This window comes from Abrus precatorius, unplaced genomic scaffold (assembly GCF_003935025.1).
Source record: "Abrus precatorius isolate BTA unplaced genomic scaffold, Abrus_2018 Scaffold1, whole genome shotgun sequence".
NCBI lineage: Eukaryota > Viridiplantae > Streptophyta > Magnoliopsida > Fabales > Fabaceae > Abrus > Abrus precatorius.
In genome coordinates, this window is record NW_020874291.1 from 5,543,173 (window position 1) to 5,567,532 (window position 24,360).

The 24,360-nt window shown below is 31.8% G+C and overlaps 2 protein-coding genes across 2 annotated transcripts; one reads left to right on the top strand and one right to left on the bottom strand.

The window, feature by feature from the left end:
- The first annotated feature begins 1,322 nt into the window (after nt 1–1,322).
- On the top strand, nt 1,323–2,363 carry LOC113858203 (NDR1/HIN1-like protein 13). The gene has a single exon (XM_027490725.1). The coding sequence runs from the start codon at nt 1,386–1,388 to the stop codon at nt 2,181–2,183; it is 798 nt and encodes a 265-aa protein (XP_027346526.1). The 5' UTR covers nt 1,323–1,385; the 3' UTR covers nt 2,184–2,363.
- Nucleotides 2,364–11,125: 8,762 nt separating this feature from the next.
- Nucleotides 11,126–12,130, bottom strand: LOC113855137. Its single transcript, XM_027486640.1, has one exon. It carries the CDS (start codon nt 12,128–12,130, stop codon nt 11,126–11,128), a length of 1,005 nt encoding a protein of 334 aa, XP_027342441.1.
- Nucleotides 12,131–24,360: the final 12,230 nt, after the last annotated feature.

The following is a 24,360-nucleotide window of genomic DNA, read 5'->3' on the forward strand; positions in this document are numbered from 1 at the left end:
TTTCCGAGAACAAAAATTAAGAAAACGAGATAATTGCAAATAAATGAAAACTTCCGTAGATTTTAAAATGATTCTGTGAACTGTGGTGCAATGCATTAAAGTTTTCGCTCACTAGTTATTATCTTGTTGACTTGAGATTTTGATGAACACTATGGTATCTTTCTTTTATTGTTTAATTTTTAATATTTTAAAAATTTATTTTTTTAAGAAATTAGTAATCTGTGTCGTAAAGTATTGATAAAAGAATTAAAAATCTGTTTTTATTATAAAGACAATCATAAATTCACTCTATTATTTTAATGTACTAAATGTAATTTTTTTTTTTAAAAATATTTATTAATTTCTTAATTAGCATCCTTAACAATTTGGTTAGTGATTTTTTTTTCTAATTAGTCAATCAAATTAAATTTTTAAATGAATTTTTTAATATTTTTCTGTTCAAATAATTTCTCAGTATTTTTGTTTTTATTTTTTTCGTGAAGCATAATTTCCATTTATTTTAGTTATTTTCAATATCATCAAATTTTTATTTATTTATTTTTACATACGATGAAGTCTTCATCAAATCCCTAATTTAAGATTAAATGAAAAATGTATAATATATTTATAATTTAAAGAGATAAAAGAAAAATTTAAAATTAATGAAAAGATCACTTATTGAAAAAATGTTTTAATAAAAAATTGATTGTAAAAAATTTAATAAAATAATAGAATAAAAAATGTATAAATTTTTAAATAAAAAAATCCTTAAGATTTTCTTGCATTTTCAGGCTTCCTATTTTAACTTATGTCTAATTTAGGCTCTATATTTTTAATTATTTATGCACAATTTTATTGTTATTTTAATTTTTAAAATAAATTTAAATTTATTTTATTTATTAATTAATGAAAAATATAAAGTGGCATTAAATTTATTTTTATGTTTTATTTAAATATTTGATATTTTTTTATCATCAATATATAAAATAATATTATGGCATATTTTCTTAATTATAATAAAATAAAAAATGAAAGCTTAATTTTAATAAAAAAATAATTAAAATGAATACGAAATATTAAAGTGACAGGAATTGAAACACAAAAATTAAAGCATGGAATCAAAATTTGTGTCGAAGTCAACGTTTAATTAACTCTTCTTCGATTTTTATATGAATCAAAATTTGGAAAAGAAAAAATAAAGACAAAACAAAAGCATATTGAAAACAATAGTACAGTGGAAATTCCACATATGCCCCTATCTTACGCGGACACGACACGACACGACACGCTTCTCCTTCCCCCTGCTACTTAACAAGCTCGCAACTAAAAAACACTGCATCTACACACTCACTATTCATTTCAATTCCTGAAAACAACTCGTAACTCGTCACTCAGTGACTCACCCAATGAACGACCGAGTTTACCCCAAAGACTCGCCCCCACTTTACGGCGAGTTTAAAACGATGCCGTCTCATGAAGCCACTGTCTCCTCGAATCCCTCGGCGCCGACGGGAACCTACGTCGTCCAAATCCCCAAGAACCAAGTCTACCGTCTGCCTCCGCCAGAGAACGCTCGTCTGTACGAAGAGTACACTCGCCGGAAAAATCGCCCGTTCCGGTGCTGTTGTTGCCTCTGTTGGTTCATCTCCATCGTCTTCGCCCTCGTCGTACTCATCGGCATCGCCGCCGGCGTTTTATACTTAATTTTCCGGCCAAAGGCACCGGATTACGCCATCGAAAGCGTTGCTGTCAAGGGAATGAACCTCACGTCGCCGTCGTTCTCGGCGGCGATATCGCCGGAGTTTGACGTCGCTGTTAGGGCCGATAACGGTAACGCGAAGATCGGAATTTATTACGAGGAGGGAAGCTCCGTCGAAATGTTCTATAATGACGTTAGGCTCTGTGACGGCGCGTTGCCCGTGTTTTATCAGCCGTCAAATAACGTGACAGTGTTCGACACGGTATTAAAGGGTGACGGCATTGAACTCACGGCGTCGGACCGGGTGGCGTTGGTGAACGCCGTGATAGAACAGAGCGTGCCGTTTACGTTGAAGCTGAGGGCACCGGTGAGAATTAAATTGGGGATCGTTAAGATGTGGAAGATCAACGTTAAAGTTGACTGTGATGTGACGGTGGATCAGTTAACTGCGCGGGCTAGGATTGTTAAAAAGGATTGTAGTTACGGGGTGGATCTCTGGGGATGATGAAACGCAACGTTCAGATATTGGGAGATGAAACGTATCATACACATATTTTAAGTCTAGAATATTTTAATTATTGTATATAAGTTTATAAAATTTATTTTTATTTTTTATATTCTGTATTAAAAAATTAAAATACATCATTTTCTGAGGTAAAAATATTAAAGTAATATAATTACATTTTGATAGATTAAATTAATTTTTTTGTTCAGAGTATACATATTATTATGTAGATTATATAGACATTATTTGATTCAAAGTTGCCACGTCATTTACATTTTCAATGACATATGTTATTTATTAAGAACATAATTTTTTATTAGTGTAGAAATTTTTATATTTAATTTGAATTTTTTATTTAATATATTTAATAAATTATAATTTATTATTTTACGTTCAGATAAAATGTAAAAGATTTTAAATTGTACGAGAATATTCATCTCATATTTACTAATATTTGTTGTCTGAAATGTTTTTGGTGTGAGGATGTTATGTCATTTGGTAGGAATGTCTTTGCCCTTAAATGTTATGTGAATTTTAAGGCCACGCGTTGCGTCTTGCCTCTGATTTCCTTCTTCAATCAGAGTACGTTGTGTGCCATCGTAAATTTTACGTTTTCTATACGTTAAATAGTTTCTGTGGTTTTTTTTATATATAATATTTGTATGTTATATAATTTAAAAAACTTTAATGGCCAATTGATCATTAAAATTTAAATCGATGTCTTGAGTGATTTAATGATCAATTCAATTATAAAAACTATGCTTAGTATATAAATATTTAAATGATCAAATTAACATTAAGTGAATTTTTAAAGCATTAAATTAAAAGTTTAGACAAAAAATTATACTATAAAGAAAAATATTTATTCATAATAGAATTTCATTGAATTATACTAAAAATATAAAATGTTTTATATTAACATTTAATTATAAATTACCACAATTAAAAATTATTAAATTTTATATAATTACTTTAAAAATTATATCTCCAATGATTTTCAATTGATTGATAGTATAAAATATACTTAAAAGTGTATCAAAACCAAAGTCTTTGCAATTAATTTTTTAACTTCATATTAATGTTATAAAACATAAATAATAAAATTTGGTGAGTTTAATTTTTTTCAACCAGTTAGAATAGATATGATCTTTATATTATTATTACATAAAAATATTACTATATAATAGCAAAAAAATTTACTATTATTCTTACAAAATTTGAAGGGCTTAAATACATTCATTATATGACTTAATAAAAATTAAATATTTGTATTAATTTCTTTTCATGTCATTAATAATATGCTTTCTTAAGAATTATTGAAATAATATTTTACGGAAATAATCTCATGAAGATCATTTTTATATTTTATAAAAATTAAAATTAAAATTTATAATTGTGTTTTAACCCTTTTTTCATTTTCTATTCTTTCTATTTTTTCAAGACTTCTTTTGTGAAAAAAAAATGAAAAGTGATAATGAAATTGAATTTCACTGAAATCTTTATTATGTTGTCCAAATTAACAGTCTAACTTTCAAATTTATAATAAAAACTTTTGAATGAAAATTAACCAGTATTTTAATTAAAAAGTTTTATCAATGCATAAAATTTGAAAAAATCGTCAAAACAATTTGTTGTATCAATTTTCAAACACACGTACACTTAATGTTATTTATTTCAATATTGAATAAAAACTTTACTCATCTGCAAAATTACATTTATGTGTAACATAACCACATTTAATAGACTCATTAAATCTTGTCAAAATTAATGGTTAACTTATATATGTATATTTTTATATTAAATAAAATAAAATAAATTTATTTTATATGAGATGAAAAAATAATAAAAAAGATGTGCACTAATAAAAATTAATAAGAAAAATTTTGCAATTTGTTCATATAATTCATTCCAAAATATAGGACTGTTGTGTAAACACGTTAGTCTCTATCAGCATATGGAATTTGACTATTGGGTCTATTCCATTTGTGACATTTTGTAAGTGGATTTTATGTTTTGGGTTTTGGCTTGTACTCATATATAGCTGCAAGAGCAGGAATTAACAACTTGGCAGATCAATTACGGCACTTTTAGTTGCAAAATATAGTTTTTAACTTATTTATGTAATATATTAAAGTTCTTTTATAAAACAAATATTACATAATAACTAATAAAATCTGTTATAGTTGAGAGATAGTATAGTTTTTAAATAGAGATTTAATTTCAAGTTGTGTGTGAAATAAGCTTTGAAAAAGAATAATTATCTTTGGTACTTCAGAAAAATATTATATAACATTTTTTTTTCAAAGTGTGATTTTTTTAATATCTATGTATTTCTTAATTGTTTTATATTCTTACCTTGTAAGTTTAATTTTGGTATTTTCTCATTTTTCCAAAAATTTACAATAAAAAATCTTATTTACAGTTAATTTTTCAAATATGTACATGTCAGAAATTAATAAATATCAATTTTTTATTAAAAATATAACATTTAAAATTATCAAAGTATTAGATCTTGTGATATCTTCTGATTTTTACAAAAAAAAAAAAAATATTACATAATTTTTTTACTGTGTGCCCTTACTCACTTGTAAAAAGAATCTATTTTACTTTATATATTTATTTATATCTTAAATATAAATATAAATTAATGTAATGACTAGTTTGTATATTTTCCATATAGATTTAAAATTATCATTACATGTCTCAATAAAAATAACATTAAAATAAAATTTATTTAATTTTTATAGCAAAAAAATTATTTAGTTTGATATCTTTTATATTTGATTAACAATACTTAATATTTATTTACATGAATAATATTTAGAAAATAAGTCCAAACATTAGGAAGGTTTAATAAAATATTGTTTTCATTTAATCTCATTTATTTTTTTCATCCTTTATTTGTACTATATCTACATTTATAAATATATCAATTGTTAAATAAACATTTTATTTAATATAATATGTGATGAATTTTTTTATTAAATAGAATAATAAAAATTTTAGTAATTTTTAACTATTTAATAAATTATTAGTTTTTAAGTAGACAACAAGAATTTTTTATCACGTATATACTTAAAAGAAAATATTATATATTCTGCACATCCGTACAGTATATAAAGAACAAGTTCTAGTTATTATTTATTACACAACTAGCTCATATTTAGTTTAAATAAAATTAATTGTTTCTTTATTTTTCTAAAATTATCGGTTTCCAACTTTCCATTCACTACATTGACAGTCAATTTATGTAAAGTTATTACAAACAGCAAAGTTTTTAACTTAAAATTTTTAACGCAACAATTTTTCAATAAAGGATTAGTTAAAATAATCAGCACATATACAAAGATAGAAATATCAATGGTACTGTTACCAAATGTGAATTCTCTTCAAATCTCTCTCTCAAAGTTTTTTTTATAATTACTCCCAAATTTGATTGCAAGTAGATTTATCCCTAATATATTTATTATATTAAAGTTATAAAAGTATAATAAATATTTTTTAATAATTTTATTAGTATTATTATTAGTTATTTATTTTAACCTTTAAACATTGAAGCTGATGTTAACAATTTTTATTTAAATATAAAAAAATTCTTATTATAAATTTGTTTCTAAAATGAACTAAAATTATGAAATACTTTGAATTAAATCTGAGAGTTGCAGTACGAAGTTCATTAGAGTTTGAGATTGATAAAGGATTGAGATTTTCAGAGTGTGCAATTTTAAATCTAACTGTTAAATATAAAAATATATTATTTAATAAAATTTAATATTATATTATTATAATTTGAATGTACAAGATATAATTCAGTGAAAATAATTTAAAAAAGAGGTTAATTATTTGCCATATTTAAATATAATAATTTTCTATACATTTTAATGAACACACGTATGGTTCTACTATTTGTCTGAATTTAAAGCATATTCAAATATGCTTCCAAACAAATTAAGGGACAAATATGGTGGATGGTGACATCAATTGAAGAGAATAATCCACAGATAATCAATTTTTTTAGGAGACTCATAAGTGAATTTTTAAATATTGACAAGACTTGGGACACTACTCTTTGACACCAATAAACAATGCATTACTGATCACCTCACATGATACAAGACAAGATTATCAACAGTATTACTATACTACATTTTTCATTTTTCTTAGAATTCACCTCCTATTTTCTTATTATTATAAGTTTGAAATTTGTTTTATCTGAAGTGATTGTGTGTTTAATTTAAAATTACTTAAACTTATCAGATGATTTTATTTAAATAAATAATATATATTTTTATTTTACATATTTATTTATATTTCTATTTAATATCATTTATCCTGGGGTAGTAGCTTAAGGAATGAAAATTTTAGAGGAGAAAAAAGGAAAGAATAATTTTTTTTTAATTTTAAACAAAGAGAATGATATATCATTTAATGATATAAAATGTATGATTAATGTATTAATTTTATACTAATTTATATTTTATATTATTTATTTTAAAATTATTAAATTAAAATATATTTATTTAAAATAATAATAATAATTTTTTAGCATGAATATGTAGAGCCATATTAGTATAAAAGATTCTTTGGTCGATTTTACCTCGTATATTTATAGTAATAGTTTTAAAATCTTTACATCCTAACACACAGAACATAAACTTGAGGAGGATGATATTATGTCACAGGAAATTTTTCATTAGTGAGAACATATAGTACAAAGTACACTTGGTCAATTCAGTCCAATTTTCCAGATTCTCAATGGAGGTGATAAAAATTAGTTTTTCCACAAATAATCTATGTTGTTCAATTATGATACAACAGTATTAAAAAAATTACTTGTCGTATTTTTTCACTCTTATATTAGATATTAGATGTTCATTCTCATTATAAACTATTACACATCTCAAATTTATTAATGAGAGATAAATTTGTATTTTAACATATTTTTTATAATATATATGATTATTATTTTATTAAAATTTTACACTAATTATTATATTAATTAAACAGTTTAACATAAAAGATTATAATTGAGTTTTAGGTGCATTTTGAAACTAAATTGAATAGAAAATAGGTTTTGATTGTAGTTAGGACTCTCATACCCTAGCAGTCAATATGAAGGTGCTTTGAGCCACTTACACGGTTGTGCTTATGGCTTTGCACGATCATACTTACTTGCGAGAAATCTAATTTTGAAGAAATATTAAAGTTCTGAAACTCTATTAAAGTAACTTCATGGGCAATGACTTACGCATCATTTCACATCCTTTTGACATTTTCAATCTTAGTTTTGGCTAGCTGTTGACGTCTATTGGAGCTTTGGAAGCGGGTTTTGGGATCAAGAGCTTTCTTCGTTTCTTCCCCACTAAAGATTTCTCTAACTTACATTTAATTTTTGAATAATTGTGGATTGGTTTATAAAGGAATTTATATTGGAATAATTTTATGTTTACAGGGAGAGAACTTTATATAGGAAGCCTCTAATAAACTATTAGTAACAGTAATCGAAAGAAAGCTAACAATACAACTAATTAGTAATAACAGAAAGATAACAAGCTAACATATTAAATTAGCCATTTTCTATTTTATTCCTATTATCTAATACTTCCCCCCAAGCTGAGGAGTAAATATTAATGACTCCCAGCTTGGAAACCAAATAAGAGAAGGAGGAAGGCTCAAGAGCTTTAGTCATGATGTCAACTGTTTGTTCAGAACTTGTGATAGGCAAAAGATGAAATAATTTGGCTTGAAGCTTCTCCCTAACAACATGACAATCAATGTCAATGTGTTTCATGCGTTCATGAAAAACAACATTGGATGTAATATGTCGAGCAGGTTGACTATCACAATACAATAATGCTGGACTAAGGAAGGGAATTTTCATATCTTGCAGAATATATGTCAACCATTGCAGTTCACACACAATGGAAGAAAGAGCCCTGTACTCAGCTTCAGACGATGATCTGGAGGTAGTGGATTGCTTCTTGGATTTCCAGGAAATTAGAGAGTCTCCTAAGAAGATGCAGTAGCCGGTGATGGATCTTCGAGTCTCTGAACAAGTTTCCCAATCTGAATCACTAAATGCTTTAAGCTGTAATGTAGAAGAAGTGGGATAGAATAGGCCTTGTCCTGGTGCTCCTTTGAGATATCTCAGAACTCTTACTGTTGACTTATGATGAAAGTTTGTAGGGGAAGACATGAACTGACTAGCTGCTGGACAGCAAAAGAAATGTTAGGTCTGGTTGTAGTTAAGTAGAGAAGCTTTCCAATGAGTCTCCTATACCCTGCATCATCTTGATAAGGTTCTTCATCAGCTGTTTTGACCTTATGTGGCTTGACCATAGGAGTAGGAGCAGGCTTGGCTGCAAGATAACCAGTGTCAGCAAGGAGATCTAAAACATATTTCCTGTGAGACAGAGTGATGCCAAGATGAGATCTTGCAACCTCTAACCCAAGGAAATATTTTAGGGAACCTAAGTCTTTAATTTTGAATTGAGTGTCTAATTTGTGTTTAACCAATTGAATTTCAGAAGTGTCATTTCCAGCTAAAATTAAGTCATCAACATATACTAAAATAGCAGTAAAATGATCGTTGGTGGATTTAGTAAAAAGAGAGTGATCATGAAAAGATTGATGATAACCAAGGTTGTGTAAATAAGAGGACAGCTTGGCAAACCATTTCCTACTGGCTTGTTTCAAGCCATAGAGAGATTTGTGAAGTTTGCAAACAGAATTAGGAGTAGGAGAAGTGAGACCTTGTGGTATTTCCATGTATATATCTTCATCTAAATCACCATGTAAGAAGGCATTATTTATGTCTAATTGGTGTAAATGTCAGTTTTGGGAAGACGCTATAGCCAAAAGAAGTCTAACTATTCCTAATTTAGCCACAAGTGCAAAAGTATCAAAGTAGTCTAAGCCTTCTATTTGCGTGTAGCCTTTTGCCACTAATCTGTCCTTATGTCTCTCAATGGAACCATCAGACCTATACTTTACTTTATATACCCATTTGGAACCAATAGGAGATTTGCCAGGAGGAAGGGAAACAATGGACCAAGTCTTATTCTCAGCCAAAGCTTGGAGTTCATTTTGCATAGCCTTGATCCACTTTTCATCCTTGACAGCTTGTTGATATGAAGTTGGTTCAGAATGAGTGGAAATAGAGAGAATATAATTGAGATCTTTCTGATTGAGGGAACCATAAGAAAGGACAGATTGCAGGGGATATTTGACTGAATTGTTGTTAGCAAAACTAGTAGTGTGAAGACTGCAATGATAATCTGATAGGTAAGCAGGTGGGTTCCGAACTCTAGTGGATCTCCTGACTTGTTGTTCATCAGCATTGACAGGTGGCAGATTCTGAGCAGTAATAGAATCAGGAAAAGAAACATGTGTGGAAGGAATATTAGGATCATCTATTTGGAAATTAAAGGAGGAAGCCTCGGTGAGTTTAACAGTAGTGTCAGAAGTGTGTGGTTTAAAAGGAAAAATGTTCTCATAAAAAATCACATTTCTACTAACAAAAATTTGCCTAGTATTGATATCCATGACAATGTAACCCTTGGTCCCATTTTTAAATCCAAGAAAAATACACTTTTTGGCCCTAGGATCAAGCTTATTCCTATTTTGAGTTAAGGTGGAAACATAACATAAACTGCCAAAAACCTTTAAATTTAATAAAGTGGGCAATTCATTGTGTAAGATTTGGAAAGGGCATTTACCATGTAGAACAGGAGAAGGAAGTCTGTTGATCAAGTGGACAGCATGCATAACAGCAAAACTCTAGAAAATTTTAGGCATATGAGAATGAAATAACAAAGCTCTTGTAATGTTAAGTATATGTCTATGTTTCCTCTCCACAACAGAATTCTGTTGTGGAGTTTCAACGTAAGATGTTTGATGAATTATTCCATATTTAGAAAAGGCAGGGTGCGTGACAAATTCAGCCCCATTATCACTCCTTATACATTTAATTTTCTTACCAAATTGAGTGTAAACAAAATTAATGAATTCATCAATTAAATTTCTAGTTTCAAGTTTAGATTTCATGAGGAAAATCCAGACATGTCTAGAGTAGTCATCAATGACAGTGAGGAAGTATCTATGACCATGCATTGATGTAACAGATATGGGACCCCAAATGTCCATGTGTATGAGATCAAAGCAAGCAACAGTTTTAGTGTTACTAACAGGAAAAAGGCAATTTAGATTGTTTTGCTAAATGGCAATAGTCACATATCATGGTAGAGTCAGAATGTACATAAGGAAATTGTTGACATACATGATGTAAAACCTTAGTAGAAGGGTGGCCTAACCTAAAGTGCCACAAATCAAAACTAGTATGTTTATTGAGTACATTATTATCAAAAGAATTAACAGCAGAAATAGTAGGTACAACAGGCTTATTTGGTTCTTGTAGTATGTATAAATTCTTGTTTACTTTAGCTAGACCAATCATCCTCGAAGAAGTCATATCCTGTATGACACAAGAGAATTTGACAAAAATTAAAAACGCAATTTAATGTATCAGTGATTTTCTTAACAGAGATGAGGTTGAATTGAAATTCTGGAATGCAAAGAACATTGTTCAGATAAAAATCATTAGTGAAAGAAACAGTTCCAGAGAAATAAGCATGTGTAACAACACCATTAGGAAGACTGTCTTGAATAGGTTCTATGGAATGATAGGTAACATAATTATTCAAGGAATTTGACACATGATCGGTGGCCCTAGTGTCTAAGATCCAAACACTGGGGTCAAGAAGATTACCTAGCTTTTGTTGATGGGTGTGATCCCTATTTTGAGTATTATGAGAAACCTGGTTAATGGTGTGCGTTTGGCCTTGAATGTCAGTCTTCTTGACCATTTCAATGATTTGTGCATAGTGTTCTGGTGTGAGATTTCTGAGAATATCATATTGCTCATTGCTTTGGCCAATAGATTCTTAACTATTGTTGTTTTGCTCAGAGGTTAAGGAATTAACAGAAGGGTTGGTAGATCTGTTTTTGAACTTGAAGTTTGGTGGAAAACCATGCTTGCAGTAGCACGTTTCCACTGTGTGCCTTTCCTTCCCACAGAAACTGCACACCTTGATATTTCCTCCATTTACTCCTCTTGAATTTGATCTACCTCTCCCTCGACTACCTTGATTTCCTCCTCTGCCTGTTGAAGAACCTCTCCAGCCAAAATTTGGATCTGTGGCAGTGGCAAGAACTCTTGACTCTATTGCTCCTACGTGTTGCCTTTCTTGCTGTATCAGTAATGGGAAAGCTTTCTTTATTAATGGAAGCTCTTCCATCATGAGGATTTGGCTTCTTACATGACTGTATTGATCGTTTAGTCCCTTCAAGAAACATATCACATATTCATAATCCTTATACTTCTTCACTGTCTTCATGAGATCACATGAACATTTTATAGAACAGGTGCAAGATGGAAGAGGTCTCAAAACCTCCAATTCCTCCCATAAAGTTTTCAGATTAGTGTAGTATGTAGAAATTCCTCGATCCCCTTGTCTGATAGAATGAAGATCCTGCAGAAGATCAGAAACTCTGAAATGGTCTCCCTTCGAAAAGCGATCTTTGAAGTCCTCCCACAGTTCTTGGGCATTATCTATGTATATAACGCTTTGTGCAATTTCTGGTGGGAGAGTCTTGATAATCCAAGATACGATAGTATTGTTGCATCTTTCCCAAGCGTCCCAAAGTGGATCTTTCTTGTCGGGTTCCTTGATAGATCCATCGACAAATTTGTATTTATTCTTCGATAGTAACGCTCTCTTGAAGTTCTTGCTCCACGAATGATAATTGACTCCATTGAGCTGAGGGTCAGAGATAATGGAGGCTGGGTTTTCTCCTGGATGGAGATAATACGGACTCGTAGGGTTTTGTGATTGATCTTCATCTTTGGATGAAACATTTTCTTTGATTGATTTTTCAGGTGCAGCCATGATAAGAAACAGAGATGAATGCTAGCGGAAGAAGATGATCGTGACAGAGCCCTCCCAAGGAGTGCTTTGATACCATAAAGGAATTTATATTGGAGTAATTTTATGTTTACAGGGAGAGAACTTTATATAGGAAGCCTCTAATAAATTATTAGTAACAGTAATCGAAAGAAAGCTAACAATACAACTAATTAGTAATAACAGAAAGATAACAAGCTAACATATTAAATTAGCCATTTTCTATTTTATTCCTATTATCTAATAGTTTATTATTGTTTTGACTTTCTATTATGTTATGTTTAACTAATTCCATAGTTAGGCCGATGACAGATCTTTTGTATGGCTCTATGAGAAATTTGTGATCATTGATAATTTCATATTTCCTTTTTTGATTGATATTTATTCTATTGCTCTATTCAAAATTGACAACCCTTAAATATATTATAATCAATTATATTGTAGGCGATCGTACCAAATATAGTTAATGGATCTATAGGTAAAAACGAGACAAAGGATTAGGTGAATCAAACTTAGTTTTTCTCTTTCAATTGTTATTAGCTCATAGGCTTTTTATGCTTTCTCTTTCATTTATCTTGCATGAATATTAAGGGTAATAACGTAGGGAAAAAATTATTAACATTGCATGACCATTGAATGTTAACATATTTAGTATGAGTGACTGTCAATCATAAGAAAACAGAAATTGAATTAACATAAAAGTAAACATAGAGAAGTGTAAAGTTGAAATCATATGCTCTAAGTTCTTCTCGATTAATTTATTGTTAGAGGTTGAATTGTTTTAATTCTTTTTATTACCTTCATATTTGAATTTTTTTTATTTAATTTCATATCCTTTAAGTTCAAATAATTAAATTGAGAAATTCTTAGTGCTTGAAAACAATCCTTGTGAGACAATATTTTAGAAATTTATTTTAGAATCCTTTATTACTTTTTGATGGGTATACTTGCATACGAACAAGTTTTTGTACCAACATGAATAGAAATATGATAGTACATTTGTAACACCCCAAAATTTCTCACCCTGTATTCCTGAAAATTTAAATTTTTACTTTAACTTAGCTGTGTAACAACTTACTTTATTTCAATGTATTTCAAAATAAAATATTTTCACAATTTGAGAGGGAAAATAAAAATTTCATTTCTAATAACTTCAAACGCATAGTTTTAATGAAGTATTTCAAAAAATAGGATGGGTTACAAATTTGAATCAAGTAAATGCTACAAGACCTATTTAATACATCACAAATTTTGAAAACAACTTTCTAAGTCATTGAGCTTGGTGTTGATCACCTTGGTCACCTAAAAAATAAATGTAAGAGAGAGTCATCTACGCTATCACACACAAATATAGAAATCACCTTGCCTATCTCATAACAACCTTTAATATAATAAAATCACATTTTAACGACATTAATTTATTCTTTCCAACAACACGTGCATATTTGCACATCAATTCATACATAGGTGCGCTCACTGCACTATCAATCATTTTTCACACACACGTGCGCTCACTGCATGTTAGCCACACTCATTATGACACTATGATTACAGTTTCCTGATGCCTTCAACCTAAGCGACTTACTTAGTTTCATACCATGGATGGTCACCGGTTAGCCCCTGCCTCAAGGATAAAACGTGTACGGTCACAGGCTCCTTAGCAAAGGTATTGGTCAAAGGCCAAGTCAGGAGAAGAGTGTGTGGCCTATAGTGCACCCATGCTCACTGTTGGTGTCACCACCATAATCTTTTTCTCTAAGATATTCCTATCGCCCTTTTCTTCCACACCCCTAGTTTATTGCTGTAACCATTCATAGTTATCAATCATTTCAAAGACAAACAAAATCACAATCACAATCAATATGCCATTTACACACTTTCATCCACATTCTCATTCATCTCACAACATTCATTCTCAAACATGGCATATATACACACATTCAACTATTTTCATCACATACATTATCCAAAACCTACCACATTATGCTCAGCATGAAATTCCCATCTAAACACACATTTACCTACGTTCTATCTCAATCACATTCCAATACCTAATAATATAAACGAATTTTAAACCCAAAGAGAAAGGGTAGAGTCCCCCTTACCTCGAATTGAAGATCCATGATAAAATCAATGGTAGAAAGTCCCCTCACACGGTTTTCGTCCTAAATACATGAAGAACTCTGTGAGAAATTAAGAAGAATAAAGAAAGAGTGAAAACCAAAAACCCTGACTCATGGAACTTACCTCCAAATATCCAAAAAACATCCCTAACCTTCAATCTAGAGTACAAATGGCCTTGGAAACAATTTTATCATTGAAAACAGGTAAGGGATCGAGAGAATAGAAGGAAAGATGAAGGGAAAAGTGGGAATTATGTTTTCTTAAACCCTAAACCCCTCAAATACCCCAAGAGTTGCGATATTCTCGTTGCAGCGAGGTATCTCTCACTGCAGCGAGACCCTTTCTCGCTACAGCGAAAATATCAGACAATTATGCACCTCATCTTGTGCATAATCTCGTTACAGCAAGGCCCTCTTACTATAGCGAGACTAAGCCTAGAAAACTATCCCTCTGTGTTGCCTTCTCACTACAGCGAGAATGTAACAGAGATACGCCAACTGCCCAAGACCTTCTCGCTACAGCGAGAATGTCTCTACAACAGCATATCAACCTATATCCTCAAGCATTTTCAATCCAATCACAAGTCAACATTCATATTCAAACACAATAAAGGTATATACATAGATATACACATCCACATCACCAATATAAATGAAAAATACACATGTATAATTATCATAAAAGAATTACAAAACTCAGGGCATTACAATTCTTCCCTCTTTTAGGAAATTTCGTTCCCAAAATTCAACAAGTCATACAAATAACTTAGGATACAATTCTCTCATCATACTCTCAGTCTCCCATGTGGCATCTCCATCATCATTTGCACTCCATATCACTTTCACCAACGAGATCTCCTTACCCCTCAGCTGTTTGACAAGGTGATTTGTAATCTTCATTGGATATACATCATAGGACAAGTCCTCCCTCACTTGAACTGGGTCAAGGCAATCACGTGAGAAGGATCTGACACATATTTCTTGAGTTGCCATACATGAAACACTAGATGTAGGTTTGAGAGGTTTGAAGGTAATGCTAATTAGTATGCTGCAAGACCTATTCTACTCAGTACTTCGAATGACCCAATGAATTTAGGAGACAACTTCTTGGATTTCAGGGCTCTTCCGACTCTGGTCACAGGTGAGACCTTCAAAAACATATGTCACCCACCTGAAACTCTAATGGTTTCCTCCTCCTATTGAAGTAGCTCTTTTACCGATCTTGTGCAACTGTTATCTTCTCTCTAATCATCTTGATCTGCTCATTTTGCTTCTGAACAATGCCCGGTGCACACAGAGTTGCCTCTCTAGTCTTGTACCAACACAAGGGAGTTCTACAATTCCTCCCATACAAAGCCTCAAACGGCGCCATTCCAATACTAGTATGAAAGCTATTTTTGTATGTAAACTCTACCAGTGGTAGGCATTCTTCCCAAGTTCCCTGCTACTCAATCACACAAGCTCTCAACAAATCTTCCATGAATTGAATGGTCTTCTCGGTCTGACCATCAATCTGCGGATGATAGGCTGAACTATGCTTCAACTTAGTACCCAGCACTCGTTGAACACTCTCCCAAAATCTTGAAGTAAACCTCGGATCTCTGTTGGATACCACACTAGTCGGCACTCCATGCTGATTGACTATCTCCCTCACATACATATCTGCCAGTCTTTCTAATTTGTACTTCATGTTGATTGGAAGGAAATGTGCAGCCTTGATCAATTGATCCACTATCACCCAAGTAGAATTATGATTGTTTCTAGTGCTTGGCAAACCAAAAACAAAATCCATGGAAATGCTATCCTATTTCTAACAAGGATCTCCAGAGGTTGCAACAACTCAGGTGGACGCTGGTGTTTCACCTTCGCCTTTTGACAAGTTAGGCATTTGGATACATACTCAGCCACATACTCAGCCACATCCTTCTTCATTCTATTTCACTAGAAATTCTTACGAAGATTCTAATACATCTTGGTTGCACCTAGATGGAAACTCATTTTGCTTTTATGCGCCTCTTAAAGTATAATTCGCTTCAACTCATCAACTTAGGAAATACACACTCGATCTTGGAACTACATCATCCCATTCCCATCACAATAGAACTCTAAGTCCTTTCCCTCACTCTTCTGTCTCATCATGTCTTGCTGTCACCTTCTCAACAGAAGTAACTTTGACTAGCAAGTGTACTAGTGTTATTGTAGTAAGTTATAAAATTTTTAGAACTATGTTTGAGTCCCAAATATCGTCCTTAGGGAATAGAATTCTCAAATATCACTTCACAAATCCACAATTAGTTGAGCCTAACGAAATCCAGTTGAAGTTTGGAAGCAAAAGCAACAAATATTAAACTTCAAAAAACAGAACAGAACAAAGATCATGAAAATATGTATTTAACATATGTAGAAAACATAGTTAGGGACTTGTTTCACCAAAACTTCAGTGTTGATTCAATAAAGTTCTGAACTTGCAAGTACTTAGATGGAATGACAATCAGTTTCACAATATATTAATCAAAGGTTAATTCCTTAACTCAATGAATCTAACATTCAATTTAATCATTCTAATTCCTTAGATCTGGTTCAATTAAATGTTGCATTAGTAATTGATTCAGATCTGAGAAACAAGTTCAACTTCTATTGATAAAAGTTCCTCTGTAATTACTTAATCAAATTTCCATTCAACAACTACTTGAAAAATAGAATCAATTACTCTATCCAATCCAGCACTCAAAGTTTAGATCCAAAATCAATTCAACACTTCCATTTCAGATCCACAATCCCTAACTACAAAGAGTTTAAGCAACCATTACAAAATGAAAAGAGAAAGAAAGAGAAAAAGAAGATGAACGAAGAAGCATCTTTAAGCCAATCTTCAATCTAATTCCTTAAGATTTGAAGCTTGGTGTTCGTCCTCAATCTCTCTCTCAGACTCTCTCAACACTAGAAAACAAATGGAAAGTAAAATGAACAAAAGATCCAAATAGATCTAAGCTAATTCGTATTTATAGACTTCCCGCCTTTCTGTGTGGTCATTATTTTTCACTATAGTAGCAACGCAGAGGTTTGAGGTTTGCGCGTGTTCACCTTCGTGAACAAAAGGAGACACGTGCAACTTGCAGTGATGGAAGGCTCTCTGGAACGATCACTTTAGTGACCAAAAGTGATAACGCGTATCTTTGCTATGCTGGAGCTCTCTCTGGAACGATCACTTTTGTGGACAAAAGTGATAATGCGCACCTTACTATGCTTGCAAGCTCTCTGGAACGATCAGTATCATCAGCAATAGTGATAACACACAGGTCATCTTTCCATGTTAGGCTCTGGAACAATCACTTTTGCCAAGAAAAGTGATCACGCCCAGCTTTTACTTCATCAGACCTTGTTCTTTGCTTCCAATTTTTACTACTTTTCTTCTATCTTTCCCTTGATCTTCCAATCTTATGAACTTAGCTCAGAATTTCCTACAAAAATATGATTAAATCATTACTTTTTACATAGAAAATTCATAAAATCTAAACAACTATGTATTTAGGAAAGACATTAAATATTCTATTATTTTTATGAGTTTTTCAGCTTTTTCTAACATGTTTTCTTTATCAAATGTATTAAAACTAAGATAAAATACTGGTAAAATATGGATTTATCACCATCCTAAACTTGAATTTTTGCTTGTCCTCAAGCAAATCAAAACATATCAAGGGTATGAATTCATTCATCAATTGAAATCCATAATGAAAATCTTTTTACATATTAACACGTAGTCGCAAACGGTCAAAATACACCTAATTACTATAGTACGAGGTAAGCAACTAGGGTCGTTTCTCAAAGAATCACAAGGATGAATTAATCTATTTAGAGAGTATATAAGACGGGGGGTTTTTTTATAAAAGAAAAGAAAACATAACTAATTATAATTAGAATGAAGAGTGAACAGAAATTGAAATTTCAATCCAAGAATTAAGAAGAACAATGACTACTTTATCACCAGATTTTTAAGAGAATATATCAACAAGCAATTCGGTAATTAATAATGAATCCGAATGAAACCTCAATTCGAACTCAGCATTCACACAAAAATCTTCATGCATTCGATTAACACATATCACTTAAAGTTCAGAAAACTCTAGAACCTAATTGAATTGTGCCAATTTAATTTACCAATGTCGTTAATCGTAGTTTTCAAACCTGAAAATCCAATTCATGTTCCTTAAAACTGAATTACATACATCAATTGAATAATACGTAATCAACCAGATGCATAATCATCAATCCAAACGAATAACTTCAATTCAAAAATATAATTAGCAAAAGGAGAAAATAAGGAAGAGATGAAACCAAATTTGTTATTAAATTTATGCCAATGTGAGACCAATCCTCAAGAGTGTCACATCCCTTTTAATCCTTGAATTAGATGGAAATCTAAGCCTCCATTAATGGAGGAAAATAACAAGTCGTAAAGGTGAGAGGGGCTCAGAGAGAGAGAGCAAAATTTAAAATTCAAATTTCTCCTCCCCATTCCGTTTGTAACATTCTGCCATTATTTCGGCTATGAAAACGGTCTCACTTTGACTAGTGGCCTGAAGGAAAATTGTAGCCTTGGATGTCAGCTTCAAAACGCCACTATAATGGGCTTAATCAGATGTCTGTGGACTGAGATATGGCCCCAATACTGCACCTTACTCAGGATCTGCGACTGCACCGCTTCAGTTCACTTCTAGGCCCAGAGTCAGCTTCTTAACACTAGAATTGGTCTTCAATCTCTTCATACAACTTGTGGGCCTATCTCTAAACTTTTCTACAAATCAAAAATCACAATGAGATGAGCCCTACAACTCAAGATATGACCCAAAAACCAAAACAATGTCAGAATTTCCCTAATGCTGGAAAAATTAAATAAAGCCCAAATGCAATCCGAACAACATAAAATGGTCAAATTAAAACCAATTAGGCACAAAAAGGGATTAATAAGCTAGGAATGAGAAAAAATAAGTATATAAAAATCCAATTGATCATATATCAAAACAATTCAGATTTTTATAATTCATTCCACTTCAATCCATTCTGATTATTTTCTTACTAAGTTATTCACCAATTATTCATCATGACAATCACACTTGAATCATCTTTTTGCTGCAAAATCTCATACATTTCAGTGAAGCAAATCATCAAAGCTGCATGTAAAACAGAGTTGAGAAATATCATCATAGCTCTTAGAAAGTGTTTCTCTCTAACTCAGTCAGTGTTTAGTTTTGTGTTTGCTTTTAGAATCACCAAATTCATCAAACTTTGCCATAAGTTTGCTTATATTCTCGACCTCCTTTGGAAATTTACAATTAATCACAGATCAAGAGGATTTTTTCAAGTAATATTGAGGCTTTAGGGTTTAAGGTTTAGGGTTTAGGGTTTAAAGGAAGCAATGTAGTTAATTCCAAACAGAAAAGATGCAATTTGAGTAGATAAGCTCTAAACTTAGCATAGGACTACATCATCTGTTTCTATTATGCATCAAACACAATCAAATCAAAACACTTTTAATTTTGCAGAATGATTCACCAATTTTTGTTTTCTTTTTTATTTGCTACTTTTCTTTTTATTCCTTTTTTCCATTAACTTTTCTATCTACAGCTTTTTGTTTCCTTTTCATTTTATTTATTTTCTCTGTATGACTTTTCTTACTTTGCTATTTTCTTTCCATCTTCCACCCCAAACTTAAAACATTGCTTGTCTTCAAGTAATGCAATAGAAACTTGATACCACCCCAAACTTGATCAAAGAAAGGCTATAAGCTTAAAGGGATTAAACTAAGATATGCAAGAAAGAAAAGGAGGTTTATTTGGCTAATCTAGGTGTAACTGAACAATGGCCTCCATCCTTTATGTGATTATTGTAAAACTGCATATTTAGTTAAGAAACAAAGCAAGTTCTAGAGAGTGTATCAGAATTTGAGATTATTCACACATAAAAAATGTAAAGGTTCAAGTCTCACCAAGGAAGTAAAGTGATAATATTCATCAATTCAGTTCATAATTTACTTCAAAAATTTGCATGAATAAAATGGCAAGACTTCCTTATTTTAACAATACAAGTATGATAATCATGCTAAGAATGGGAAAAACAACTTATGTAATTCAACAATCAGGATTTCAATCAAGTGGAAATAAGAGTTAATTCAAAGGAAAACAAAATCTAATCTAATATTCTGTTTTCTGAAAATTTTATGTAGAAATAAAGCTGAACACATGAAAATAGAGGTACAGAGTTCAACTCCCTTTTCATGGTAACTTTTCAAATTTCAGAATTCCATGCGCTCCTTGTTCAGGATTTTTGAGAGCATGGTCTGCACAAAACATCACAATTATTCATCAATTATCAAACAAAAGCCAATTAAACTCAAAACTAGTAGATATTTAAAGCATAATTGTTTATAACCAAAGTTAAACTAGAATGGAATTACAACTGCAAAAGTCTGAAACTAATTAATAACTATCTACACAAATTAACTACATGACAAAAATTAAAATTCCTAAGCTATTCTTCTGCATCCTCCTCATCTGAAGTATCCTCCTCCAAATCATCCTCTTCTTCTTCTTCTGCTGCTGGTGGTTAAGGGAAATGAGTCCTATAAATAGGAAGATCTTTGAAAATTGTGGACCTAAGGCACAACATTTTCTGCCACTTCTGGTGTGTGGTACAATTCATCTTTGGTCATTCCTATCTTTTGACCAATGTTTATCAAGACATATTCCAGCAGCATTATTCCAGACTTCACACTACTATACAACTCATTTTGCCTTTCAGTCAGTGAGTTCTGTCTTTCGGCTAGGAATGCTATTTTGTCCTTCATCGTCATTGAATTTTCTCTCTTGAACTGGGAAGGTAAAAGAGCTGCTGCTGTACAGGAGGTAGTAGCATAGATTTCTTTCACCAATGCTACTGTAATTGAAGGTGCTGCTCTGATCCTTTTCTGATAGTCACCAAATTCTATCCCTGCATCTTCACATAACACATTTATTAATGAAGGAAAAGCTAAAGAATCCCTTTTTCTTTTTAGGATGTCTAAGATACATCCACTAATTACTTCCCTTACATCAATATACATGTCATTCACTATAGCAAATAAAAGTTCATCCCTTTTTACTGCTAAAGTGGAACTGTGCTTCACTGGCATGAATGAGCTGAGAATGAAGGCACTCTACACTTTGGCAAATGGTAGGAGGTTCTTGGTGGTGATGCACTTGGGTTTCTCTACTGTGTTCAGCTCCCATGTGGTTCCTGGTCTTCTAATCCTTTGTAGGATTTCAACATAGTCCTTGTCTTGAAGGTCCCTGAAAGCACTGAATTCTTGTTGTCTAGGTTGTTTTTTAGTGTTGATGTTGGGGACTCTGTTGATATTAGCAGCAGAAAAATCAACCCTCATTCCCTTGACCATTGTATGGTATTTTGGTATCTGATTTCCCTTGAACCTCACAGCATTGGCATAAAATTCTTGTGTAATTTCCCTCTAGCCTATACTAGCCATTGAATAGAAGGATTCCCATTCTCTTTTCTAAATCTCTTCTTTGTATTCAGGGTAATTATCTTCAGCAATTTCAAAAGCTCTGTCCTGGACTATTTTCCTCCTTAGAATATTAGCTCTAAAGTAGTTTTCATGAGCTATACTTTTGAATCTTGGGTCATGTTGAGGAATTGGTCTTGAGGAAGAAGCTCCTGCTAGTCTACCCCTCTTTGTCCTTGGGGTTCCCCTTGAAGATCCAACTGTAGTGTTTTCAGATGTTCTGGCCATTTCTCAGATATCTGCAAGAAAAAAAATGCTAAAATATATTCTGCTAAAGTATGAAAAAGGCAGATACATATGACCAACATGAAATGCAAAATACAAATGCCAGGCATTATTAATCAGAGGCAGGGAATTTCATCTTGCATTCACAATGTACAATATACTTCAGAAATCATATTGCCTATTCCTTAGCCTTCAGTTTAATCATAAAATATCAGAATAATGCAGATGAACATCTCTAGAATTTTCAATTAAATTTTTCATTAGGCCCCTCAGTTCAACTCACTTATCAGATAGATTGTTCAATCAAATATCACACTGTAACTACAAATCTTCTAATGAAATTGTCAAATGAAGTGAGAACTTAGCTACATTATCTTTTAATTTCAGGTTCAGAACAATTAATATCAGAAAAATCTCTCAGTTTTCGTATTCAGAATTTTCCAAAAAATTTTAACAATGAAGAACCCTAACCTCAATTGCAGAAATGAAAAGAACTTACCTGGAATAAAGTTGTTGCAATGTAGACTCAAATGTGCTAGAAAGGACAGATTGCTTGAACAAACAACTCACAGAAAGTAAGAATCTCAGAGATTTTTGGGGAGAAATGTGATTTTAGATTTTTAGGAGTGTATCTACGTGTTCACTCTTTTCTGAATATATAGTCACGCAGATGCACGTGACCCCTTTTAAAAACAAAAGTGAACGTTTCACGAGTTAATGCTATGAGCGTGTTCACTATTGCTAGAAAAAGTGAACATTCCAGGGACTTTAATTTTTGAATGAAATGCGCATTATCGCTTTTTTCTGAAAAAAAGTGATAACATGCAAGTTTACTCTCTGAGCGTGGTTACTATTTTCAATTAAAGGAGTAACGCACAAATTGATACCTTATACTTACCTGCGCATGGCCACTTTACTCAAGAAAAATGATTGTTCCAGAGAGGTGTGTTATTCTTATACACTCTGCTTGCTCACTTTCACAAGGGAAAGTGATCATTTTAGAGAAGAGCTTCCTTCGTTAGCCTCTGCGTGATGACTTTTATCAGGAAAAGTGATTGTTCCAAAGAGAAACACCAAACTGTAACTTCTGTGTGGCTTCTTTCCTGAAAAATAGTGATTCCTTTCATTAATCAAAGCCCTTTAAAAACTCACATAACTCACTTATTCAATTCTAATCCCTTCACTACACACTTATAATCATAAAACTCAATTCATTCAACAAATTAACTTCAAAATGCAGAAAAATGCAAAATCACAGCAATTAAAATTGCAAACATAAAATGAAATGAATATCAAAATTCAACTACAATTACAAGTAAGGTAAATTGGTTCAGAAATGTGAGTTGCCTCTCATAAAGCGCTCTTTTAACGTCACTAGCTTACGTTAAATGTTCCTCACTGCTGAAGAACCAAGTTAATGCAGAAATTATTCCTAATGATTTCTCCTCCATGGTAGATCTTTAACCTTTGGCCTTTTACTTTAAATTCTCTTCCTTCTTTTTGATCTTCAAGTAACACAGCACCAAAGGGAGAGACTTCTTTTACCTTAAAAGGTCTTGACCACCTTGACTTGAACTTTCTAGGAAATAACTTCAATCTTGAATTGAATAGCAGAAATAGCTGCCCTGGTCTGAATTCTCTTTACAAAATGAATTTATCATGTATTCTTTTAGTTCTCTCCTTATACACTTTTGCATTTTCATATGCAAATTGTCTGAACTCCTTAAGCTCATGTAACTGCGGCATTCTTTTTTCTCCAGCATTGGTTAAATTGAAATTTAACCATTTAGTAGCCCAGTATGCTTTATGTTCAAGTTCCACAGGAAGATGACATGCCTTTCCAAACACTAATTGATATGGTGACATACTAATTAGTATTTTGAATGCAGTTCTATATGCCCATACTGTGTCATCCAATTTCCTTGACCAATTCTTCCTTGAACTATTAACCACTTTCTCCAAAATTTTCTTAATTTCTCTGTTGGAAATTTCAACTTGTCCACTATTTTGAGGATGGTAAGGTGTGGCTATTCTGTGTTTTACTCCATACTTTTCCAAAACAGATTCAAGGTATTTGTTGTAGAAGTGGGATCCTCCATCACTTATCAGAATTCTTGGCACTACAAATCTTGCAAATATGTTCTTCTTTATAAATGAAATCACCACTTTATCTTCATTTGATCTGGTTGGTATAGTTTCAACCCACTTAGACACATAATCCACTGCCACAAGTATATATTCAGGAGAAAAAGAGATTGGAAAGGGTCCCATAAAGTTTATTTCCTACACATCAAACAGTTCCACCTCCAAAA

What these genes read in the sequence shown, in the direction of transcription:
- LOC113855137 (XM_027486640.1), bottom strand. Translation starts at nt 12,130, where the DNA reads ATGGCTGCACCTGAAAAATCAATCAAAGAAAATGTTTCATCCAAAGAT.
- LOC113858203 (XM_027490725.1), top strand. Translation starts at nt 1,386, where the DNA reads ATGAACGACCGAGTTTACCCCAAAGACTCGCCCCCACTTTACGGCGAG.